Genomic DNA, 11563 nt, shown 5'->3' with positions numbered 1-11563 from the left:
GCCATGATCTAGGGATTTCAACTAGGCAAAAATCTTGCGTGACGAGTGGGACTTGCACAAGCACAGATTGTTCTTATCTTCCCACTCTTTATTCAGCAATGATCGCCTTCGCCAAGCTTTTATCCTCCAAAATTATTTTTTCTTCTGTTTTTGGGACCGTACACGTAAGCACCTTTAGTGAGCCTCACAAAATGGCAAAAATTATTGTAAAAATTAACATCAAATTAATCATCCATTAATCAATCTCTTATTATCTTTGATGGTGCATTATTAATGTTATAGAAAGATTTCACTATCACTAGACTCGTATAATTGATACGTCTCAATCATACTAAGGGATGCTGTTTTCCACCAGTGCACATCCCTGTGCAAAAAGATGCTACACACACGTACACAACAACAATTTTTTAAAGATTATACATCCCTGTGCAAAAAGATGCTACACACACACACACGTACACAACAACAATTTTTTAGAGATTATATTATTAAAATTATTATTTTTACTTTTAATATCAATATATCAAAACTAATGAAAAAATCTAGAAAAATCAAATTAATTTAAACAAAAAATATTTTAAAAAACACTTTAAAAAACAGGTTAAATCGCATTATCAAACACACATATGAATTATAAAAAAAATCATTTTTCAAAAGCTTTTTTTATATTTGAGTTCAATATAAAAACTTATAAAAAAATATTAGTGCAATTATTACAACCCAAATTCTGAGTTTATAATTAAAAACATATAAGCAATGTTATATGGACACTCCACTTGAGTTAAGCATCAAAAAATAAAACAAATTATATAACATTACATAACATTTTATAAACTTTTAAAATATTCATCAAAACCAATAAAAATTAAATAATACTTATTACAATATAAAATCTAAATTTTAAATAAAAAATATAAAAATAAAGTTTCTAAAACATCAAAACAAGACTAAATGGAAAACCTTGCAAAAACAAACAAGACATGCTAACAAAAAAAAAACAAAAATTCTTAATAAAAGTAACCTATTAATAATAGTTAAGAATCTAAATAATATTTAATATACTTTTTAGATATTATAAATTATAAATCATATATATATATATATACACATATATACACGCTAAGTATAATGCATGTGAGTATGTAGTGGGATAATTAATCATGCGAGTGATTGTTTTTTATATTTTTTATATTTAAAATTCAAAAATTTAAGTTTAGATAGAGCTGAATTACTTGGTATTTTTCTAGAGAAAAATCAAAGTAAATGAAGGAAAAGACAAGAAGAGGAAACAATTTTTTTTTTTTACAAAAATTCTCTTTAAATACATATATTAATTTGTGTTTTCAGTTGATGCTAGACTTGGGTTTGGATCGGATACACCAAAACGTAAGTATTAATTGTTTTTATATTTTTATTGAAGTTTTACAAACATGGCACCAGAATCAAGATAGGTCAAGTGTCAATTTGTGGGGGGCAATATATAACAATTTTAGTGAGTTCAGGCAACCTCTCTGTCAAATTATCGAAAGTGTGATCATGTAAGGAACGGAAACAAGGAAGAAACTTCTCCTAGGAGTGCAAAAAATAGTCTGACTTCACTAACAAAATCCCACCATCCTCTTACATATAATTATATCTCCTAGTTCTCACTCCACAGCTGTCAGCGCTTAGACAATTTAGTCGGTGCTTGACCCCATCATTTCTCTTGCCGCGTTTTGTGTCTCTTTTTTTTATAGTTTATCAAGATTTTACTTCGTAATGCTGACCTGTTGTCCACTCTACAGTCTTATTCACGACCCTATAAATGCCTCACTTCTCACTTCTTTTCTCTTATCTCAACCCTCCTTTTCTTCACTAGATTGCGTCAACTACAATGCTTGATTTCTCTTCTACCTTTTGTGACATCTCGAAGAACAGGATGGCTGTCTTTCTTTGCTTTCTTTTCTTGATTATCTCCTCTGCTACTGGTTGTGATCGATGTGTTCACCAATCCAAGGTTGCATATTTCTCCAAAGCCTCGGCCCTTTCAAGTAAGAATCACTTTTCCTTTTCTTTTAATTTCATTATTCCTGTATTTTGAATGGGATTTTTAAGGGTGAGAATTCCTGGTTTTGTGCAGCTGGGGCTTGTGGATATGGTTCCATGGCTATAGGATTTAATAGTGGACACCTTGCGGCTGCTGTTTCTTCTCTTTACAAAGATGGAGCTGGATGTGGTGCTTGTTTTCAGGTTAGTTCACCACACCACTTGTCTGCTTTCCCTTCTGTGGAATTTTTAGATGATTGATCATATCACTTACTGGCTTTGGCTTTGGCAGATAAGATGCAAAAACACAGCTTTATGTAGTAGCAGAGGAACTAGAGTGATTGTGACTGATCTTAATAACAATAACCAAACAGACTTTGTTCTTAGTAGCAGAGCTTTCATGGCCATGGCCAAAAAGGGCATGGGTCAAGACATCTTGAAACACGGGATTTTGGACGTGGAATATAAAAGGTGAGAGCATATATTATAAGATTTATTTGTCTCTATTATCATAATATATAATAGAATCTCTTTGGTTAAAATAATGATCATATGAATTAAATACCTGATCAACATGATGATTTTTTTTAGTTGCTTCTGCAGATAATGGTTTGGTTATACCGGCCACAAAAGGAATACATGTAACATGGACATACTTTATATAATTTTATACATTATATAGCTAGGAACAAAAAACGAGAACATTAAATGCTGGTAACGGTCAAAATGTTAAACCGTTGTCCATAAAATCGGAGGTAACATGACTATATAATTGAGTGGATTCACACGATATTCTACAGCTAGTATTCTGTGTTATTAAACTGAACTTGATGATATGGTGAGATACGAGACTTAGCTTAGGTTTTAAATAAACTAGTTTAGAATTGATTTGATATACTAGTTGAAAACTGGTTTAACTTTTTAAAAAAAGTTCAGAACAATGTTGACTAACTTTTAAAAAGAAGCATAAAAAGGTATTTTATATTTTATTAGTCTTTTTTCTAAATTTGCATCTCCTTTGTCTCATCGATCAGGGTACCTTGTGAATACAAGAATCAGAATTTGGCTGTTCGAGTAGAAGAATCAAGCAAAAAACCAAATTACTTGGCCATTAAACTACTATATCAAGGTGGCCAGACAGAGGTAGTAGCCATGGACGTTGCTAAGGTCAGAGCTTTAACTTACTGTGTGGAGTAAATTATACTTTTCAATATAATGCTTAAAGCATGCTAACTTGTTGTTGGTTTTGCTAAATTTCCTTAGGTTGGTTCTTCGAATTGGGGTTTCATGAGCAGGAATCATGGAGCAGTATGGGACACCGACAGGGTTCCGGCAGGAGCTCTTCAATTCAGATTTGTGGTAACAGCTGGATATGATGGAAAGTGGATTTGGGCTCAGAAAGTCCTGCCTGAAGATTGGAAGCCTGGGATGACATATGATTCAGGAGTCCAAATCACCGATATTGCACAAGAGGGTTGCTCTCCATGTGATGATGGGATATGGAAATGAGGGGTCTTGCCACTACTAATGTTAATAATATTCATCTATACACACACAGTTTGATCTGATGTCATTCTTCACAACAGAATTCGATAATGTAGAGGAATTTTATGAAGTTAGCATATCTTTTTATAGTAGCAGCAATTCAGTTTCAATGTTCCTCCTCCTCCTTTTTGTACTTTGCGAGTAGGGCATTTGTCCACCTTACACATCTTTAATGGTGTTTAACGTATTTGTTTTTTTTCCTTCCTCCAATAAATTAATGTCCATTCTCTCTCTCTAATTTGGTAACTGGATGGTGCTTCTTTCTATGTGAATTTTTTTTATGCATAGTTATTTTTAAATTCATTCAAACTAGTTAAAAGAGTTATATCCCGAGAGATATGTAACTTAATCTAGGTCAATTTAAAAAATAAAAAATATATTTGAAATTTTAATATTTTACTTTAAATATATGCTATATACATAATTATCTCACCTAAAAAAATATCCATGTAATTTAAATAAAAAATATTATAAAAAATATTTATATTTATAAGAATATAAAAATTATGTGAGATTAAGTATTTACAAATTAATATTATATTTTTTAAGATTCCTTAAAAAAATAAAAATAAAAAGTTGAGTCTCACTCGTATGTTGAACCTCTCGAATTATAGATTAATCTAATAGGTTAAGTATTTACAAATTAATATTATATTTTTTGAGGTTCCTTAAAAAATTAAAAATAAAAAGTTGAATCTCACTTGAGTTATGTTGAATCTCTCGGATTATAGATTAATCTAATAGGTCAATTGAGATTAATCTAATAGGTTAACTAAGATTGATCGAACTTATTATAAATTTAAATTTAGGTTTTAATTATTTAAAACTTGATCAAAATATCATATTAATCTGATAAAATAGATCAAGTTTAATATATATTTGTTCAATAACTAAATCATAAAAGAGAGCTTACTAAATTATGATTTTCAGTCAATTATATATTTATATATAGATTGAGAAAAATATATGATAGGTATTTAAATTAGATATGCCATCTTCTCTTAGTTGATTTCTCACCATTTAATTTAATTATTGTGAATTAAGCTAGTAGCTTGATAGAAATCTAGGCAGATAGAAATTTATTATAAAAACCATGTTTACATGAATTAAAATTATATAATTGGTTGTATGGATGTTGAATGGGCCCATTTCACGTGGTGGATTCATAGTTATTGATTGAATTTCTAATTGAATTAGATAATATATTAAATCGACCAAAACTAATATGAATTGGACGGATTTTTAGTAACCCGATTACCTTGTACAAACTTAATCTAAACCTATCCAGTTCGATCAGTCTCCAAGTGAGGCTGGCAACTACGTTTGGATCTTTAATGGAAAGGCAGCCGAGAAACATGGGATCTTAACCTAGGTTTTCTGGGTACTGAATATCCTCATTTTGGGCTAGTTCTTCACTGCCAGTCTGCCATAATCTGATAGAAGCTGAAAGAAAAGAAAAGAAAAGGACATCCAATTGGAGGCTGATAGCATCGGTATATCCATCAGTTAATTAACAGGATCCAAAGACTTTGGATCATTTGGATCAACACTTAATTACGAAGTTACAGAAAATCCCACCACTAGATATACCATTTGGGATTAATTTTTCACTCTTACAACATCATGGCGAGAGTGATCTCCCTCTACAAAATGTTATAGTAGCAAGAATTATATACACTCAGCCATTCTTTTGCACCATTTCTATCTTAGAAGCCCATTTTATCAGAAAAAATAATAATCCCAAAAGCCCATCATTCCCATTTCATGGGTTTATAGTTAAGAATGGAGGCCTAACTTATAAAATATAGCATCAATTGAAAGTAGGCCTGATTGTTTATGGGCTTAAAAAAATAAATTCAACGTGATATTACAAGGTTATAACAACAAACGAACCGTAGAGGCTCAAATTATCTGATCTCTAAGACACTCTTAAAATTTAATCATTCCAGTTTTTTTTTTTTAACCATGAATGTCTAGATTATCTTATATACATCTCAATTAATTTTTTAATATTTTAAAATTAATAATCATATAAATTCTTAATAATTTTAAGATTTATGACACTCAAATTAGTAATATATAAAAAAAAAATCTTATAACTGCACTAAAAGTGTTAACTCAATTTTTTTTTTAACCATGAATGTCTAGATTATCTTATATACATCTCAATTAATTTTTTAATATTTTAAAATTAATGATCACATAAATTCTTAATAATTTTAAAATTTATGACACTCAAATTAGTAATATAAAAAAAAAATCTTATAACTACACTAAAAGTGTTAACTCAGTGATGAAAGAGACTTGTTTCTTTCCTCTGCACTGAAGTTCAAATCTTGTTGTGCATACTTGTTATTTATGTGGTGTCTTACATGTTTACTGGACTTGCAGGATATTCAATGAATTTTAGGATTAGTTGTGGTATTTGCAAACTAACTAAGACATCCACGTAAGTAAATAAATAAATAAAACTTTATAACAAGGTCATTGTGCAGCTTCAGCATGTCGCCAGGATGATTTTCAAGTTGGCCCAGCATCAAAAAGCTAATCTTGCTAGAGAAGGGAAACATTTTTGTCTATAATGTTGATTTGATGGAGATGGTTTAGGGCGTTTGAGCTACACAATGATCGTATCTTTTCTATTTGTATTATAGCTTACGAAATTATATGAATTTGCGTCCAGGAGAGAAAATGCGAGATTTCTAGTTGTTAGGTTGTGTCTTTGTAATTATTGATTTTATAAAGAGACAGATGTTCGATAATAATCAATTTGCAAAGTTTAGTGGACACGATGGATACGTGTAACTTGATAACAAGTGGACTTTGAGCAGTTCAAAAGGCTTGAGATTAGGTATTAATCCACTACGTGTGTTGTTAGCTAACTTTAAGCCAAAGTGGGGATGCAGACCGGCAGATGTCCCATCGTTAATCAATTCAAGTTGACTGCTTTGACCGAGTCAACGAGATACTACCCTCTAAATTATTGTTATTACAATTAATTAATAGTTGCTGTTGTATTATATAATATTTTTACAGTCAAGTTGTGTTTTCAACCGAGTTTATTGTTTTAAAGTAATTTTTTTAGAAATATAATAAAAAAATATTTTTAATAATAGGGTATCAATATATATATATATATATATATATATATATATATAAAGCAAAAGGGCCTCGCCAAACCAACTAGAAAAGTTATTTTCAGTACAATTTTTAATTTTATAGTTTTATTGCACTATTCTTACTATTTTGATAAATTCATACAAGAATTTTCTACCTGGAACCTTTGAATATTATTCTAAACTTTATCTTCGATTTCTATTCTGGTAATGAAATTAGTAATTGGAAAGCATCTTATGTGAAACATCGTGAAGAATCTCTTGAAAAACATTCATTGGTTTATTTTTTTTATTGGTCTCGTGGATAGTTTTTATTTTTATTATTATTCTTGAAACTATGATAATGTAGTTCAAATATACTAATGTTTTTTTTTGTGTGTTTAAAAAATTAAATTTTTATTTGTTTGTTTTCTTGCTTTAAATTATTTTTTAATATATTTTTATATTATTTTGATATGTTAATATTAAAAATATTTTTTAAAAAAATAAAAAATATTTTAAAAAATAACAATAACTGTACTCCTAAATATTCTATAAATTAAAATGAAATAAATACTCTATAAATTAAAATTTTCATGACATCCTGATAACCATAATTGAAGACCAAGACGCGAAGAATTTAGTTAGATAACCATAAAGCTGGTCTCTTTTTTAAATCCATGTTAAAGTTGCGCACCCATCCCTCTCACCTTCACTTTCACAAGTAATGGCGAGGTGTAGATTCGAGGCAAGAGGGAAACGGAAAGTTAATCATCCCTTTAGAACATTACATGAAAAATGAGAACTAGCCTTCCAAAGAAAAGTACACACCACAAAAGGCTAAATTCGTTCGAATAGTATGCAACTATGGCCTACGGGAATAATAATGTTCGGTATGAGTGTTAGGAAGACATCCTTCTCCCTTTGCAGTAACTTGTAGCCATCTGTGGATTAACATGCTGGGGGTCCGAAAAGCACACCAGTCAACTTGATTTTTAAACGAATCTGTGGATTAACATGCTGGCAGTCCGAAAAGCACACCAGTCAACTGGATTTTTAAACGAATCCCGGCTAAAAAGAATCATCAATTTGTTTTGTTCTGAATCAACAGAGAAATATTGCTCGAACTTTCAAGATTCTATCCCACTGCTCTTTCTCTTCATTGTCAAAAACCAAGGCACAGTTATTCGACTTAAAGTGAATTTGAATTTATTATCAAACACTTTGCATGTCCCATAGTATCTACCACAAAACGCACATCAATATGATGAATCTTTTATCACAGAATAATAATTGAGTTTTGGTGTCTGAGAAAAAAAAAGAATTCGGATGTTCTTCATAAGAAATCAATTCATGGATTTATTTTGTTGATCGGCCCCGAGTGTTATAACAAGGAAAAATTCTTACAAGATACCTGCAGCAATTATACTATAATTACACAAGGACATTCGAGGAACGAATACAGTCTCTTGCTGCAAGCAGGGAAGAATGAACACTTCGACGAGGCACGGCAATCCAAAAAAATGATTCGGCAGAAGCAAGTCAAATCAAAAGATGGTCACTAATCACGGTCATGATTCTACGTATGAGACTCAAGCTCGAGACCCTATATGGATAAAGTGCCTAATGATTCAACCTTTTCATGTCCTTGACAACCAACCCCTCCCTGCCTGTTTCATTACATATAATTGAAAAATCTGACGGCTAAAAATAATTAAAATATTAGGATTACTGTAGCCCGTCCAATCCTAGCCACCCTCGAGGTGATTGGATTTGTATTACACTCTCTTACTGTTGTTTTTTTTAAGTATAATGTATTAAAATAATATTTTTATGTTTTTATATTAATATATCAAAAAAATCTAAAAACATTTTTAAAAATTAATTTTAAGTAAATAAAAAATTTATACGTTTTTTTTCAAAAAAAAGAGTGTCCACACGTCTTGCCACCGTTCCTGCAATGGCCATGGCTGTGGCACAGGAATGCGTGCAGGAAAAGGTGGACAATTACCCAAAGGCATGTTTTTCTGACATTTGAATTAACAGGACAAAAGAAAAGTTGGAGTAGAGCAGTGATTTTTAAAATTACTCTACTTCAGTGCACTCAAAGTTGCTGAGAAAATGTTTTTTCATTCTTTATTTTTCCTCTTTGCATGGAGTTAGACCTAGCCACAGCACCTAAACGAAGCTCGAATTAGCACAAGAAAAATATCGACCCAGAAAGCTGAATGTGGCGCAACCACGAGCAGGAAAAACATATGGGCACGCCAATATATCAAGAGCTAGTTGTGCATTTGATGTTAATAATTGCAAACAATTATTCTAGTATAGATAGTTGATTGATGATCTCTCCCGTACGAGAATGAAGGTTTAGAATGACTTACACTGTCATAAATACAAATACAAGTAAAAATATTTTAAAAAATACTTTTATTAATAATGTACATCAAGAGAATTATAGTTAAAAATAAAATAAAATAAAATAAAATAATAATTTATGATTTACATTGATGGAGTTATTGACAAAATTTATTTCGTCAATGAAATTATTGATAAATTATAAATACTATTCATCATGTTGATTATAAAAAGAATTATCAACAAAAAATTTTGTCTATATTTTTCAAAATACTCCAGAACTGTTAACTTCTCAGTTGCACTATTAATTATTATTCTTTATAAATAAAATTATTGATAGATTGAAAAGTCATTGATGTCATTTAACGATTTTCTTAAAAATTTTGATTAAATTAAATATTACAGAAGGAATCATCAGTGGATTGAAAAATTATCGGTGATATTTAGTGGTTTTGAATTTTTTTTATTAAATTAAATATTAAAAATGCAATTCCTAATAAAATAATTAAAAATATTAATATTTAATTATTCATTAGTAAAATGCTCGAATAAAAATCCAGAATCATCAATTTCATAACAGGCGGGGCTCCTTTATTCTTATTCTTTTCAATATATAAAAAATATTAATATCCATTTTTTTTTCTCTCCCCAACTCCTTATCTTCTCCATCATGCTCATGCATGTATTCTTCTCATTTCTTCCTTTTTATTCTCATGTTTTTTTAATTAATATACTTTATAAATTTTTTTTCTCTTCTTAGTTTTACTCACAGCCACATCAAGGTAAATTTTTTATTTTTTTTCATGTTTTTTTCACTATATTTGTTTTTTAAATATCTATGTTCTTAATAAGTGTATGAATATTATTGTAAGATTTTTCTTCATATAAAATACATTTTTTATTGATTTATTTATAGAATTTTAAAATTTTTAGGAATCGTAATTTTATTTTTTTCATATGAATTTTTCTAGTTAAATTTATTTTTTTCGTGTTATTTATTCATTGCAAATTTGTTTGAGTCGATTTTTTTTCCCAAGCATTTTAAGTATTATAGAGTGCTGATTTATATTAATTTAATTATTTTAGTTTTATAAAATAGATTTTTAAATAATTTCCAATGAAATTACATAAGGTAATTTTTTGAGAAAAATATCAATGAAATAAAACAAGTAAATTATTTTTTGTATTTTTTTCTATTAGTAAATTTATTTATAATAATATATTTTTATTGTCAATAAATAAAAAATTTATCGACAAAAAATTTATTAATTAAATATTTTTATTAGTGATTTTGTTGATAAATTAATTACTAATATAATAATAATATAAATACTAACAAAAACATTCTGCTAGTAGTTATAAAAATGGTGGTAGTGGTACTTCTTTCAATCCCATTTAATTGTTTTATAAATCATTTAACCATTTCACTTGTTCTTGATTACATGTGGAATCATTTAATTTAAAGTTAGAAAGATTATCTTTATTAGTAACAAGATAGCGCGTGTCTTTTTAACTAATTGACTTTAAGCTTTTTAATTGTTTTATTTCGGATTTTAGGTTAATTAATTTATTAATTTTAGCAAGTATTGGACTGATCTAAGAATATTATTACAAGAACTGGTTAATCGATTGAAAAAATTCTTCCATTAAAGGGTTATTGCTGATTAAGTCCATGCATCATGCTCTGGTTTTTTCTCTAACTAGAACCCTAGGCCAGTGGAAGCTATTACAGCATCAATGATCTCCATAACAGCAGCCAGCAGGAGTTCCCTCATCAATCAATAAACAAAAAAGAGGGGACCTCATGCTAAAGCAACTCCAGAACTCCACCTCTGGAGGGTGACAGGCCATTAAATTCAACAATGGATATGATGTCCATGAACAGGAGAGTCGGCGCAGAATAATCATCGCGCCGCTCTGGCACGGTGTGTCATTGTAACCTTTACCATCCATCAGTTTACCTTTCCGCAAGAAATTTCAGTTGCCATGGGCAAGGCAATGCATTGAATAACCCTTGGTCATTCACTGACAGCTGAAGCTTGGATACACTAACAATTTCCTTTTCCCCAATTTCAATATGGGCCATGTCCCTTACATCAGCTTGTATGGTTAAACAGTAGTTACGTTCGTTAGTGTGGTTGTTGTAGGGCTGTTTAGGGGATAATGGAGATGGTTTAAAATATTTTTTGATTTAGAAATTTATTAAAATAAATAAAAAATTATTTTTAAATTTATTTTGATATCATCAAATTAAAATAATTTAAAATATAAAATTTATTTTTTAAAAATTAAAAAATTATAAAATTTTTAAAAATATAATTTACGATTCTAAACACACTTTTAATAATAGGGTTTAAAAAATAAATTTAAAGAAACTATATATTATATATAGTTTTTTTCATAATTAACTAGGAATTCTTATTGGAATTTATGCAAGATTATAATATATATTAACTAACTGAGAATTTTAAAATTATAATTGGAGTACAATATAGTTTTAACAACCGCTGTAGAATAAATTTTTTGATATTATATTTTTA

At 29.2% G+C, this 11563-nt stretch overlaps 1 protein-coding gene across 1 annotated transcript; it reads left to right on the top strand.

The window, feature by feature from the left end:
- The first annotated feature begins 1832 nt into the window (after positions 1-1832).
- LOC105140249 (expansin-like A2) lies at positions 1833-3803 on the top strand. Its single transcript, XM_011047003.1, has 5 exons — positions 1833-2030; positions 2120-2229; positions 2318-2496; positions 3060-3192; positions 3289-3803. Exons 1-5 carry the CDS (start codon positions 1874-1876, stop codon positions 3532-3534), a joined length of 825 nt encoding a protein of 274 aa, XP_011045305.1. The 5' UTR covers positions 1833-1873; the 3' UTR covers positions 3535-3803.
- The last annotated feature ends 7760 nt before the right edge of the window (positions 3804-11563 follow it).

Source organism: Populus euphratica, unplaced genomic scaffold, assembly GCF_000495115.2.
Source record: "Populus euphratica unplaced genomic scaffold, PopEup_1.0 scaffold3.1, whole genome shotgun sequence".
Taxonomy (NCBI): domain Eukaryota; kingdom Viridiplantae; phylum Streptophyta; class Magnoliopsida; order Malpighiales; family Salicaceae; genus Populus; species Populus euphratica.
The sequence above is the reverse complement of the archived record's forward strand: the minus strand, read 5'-3'. Positions and strand labels throughout refer to the sequence as shown.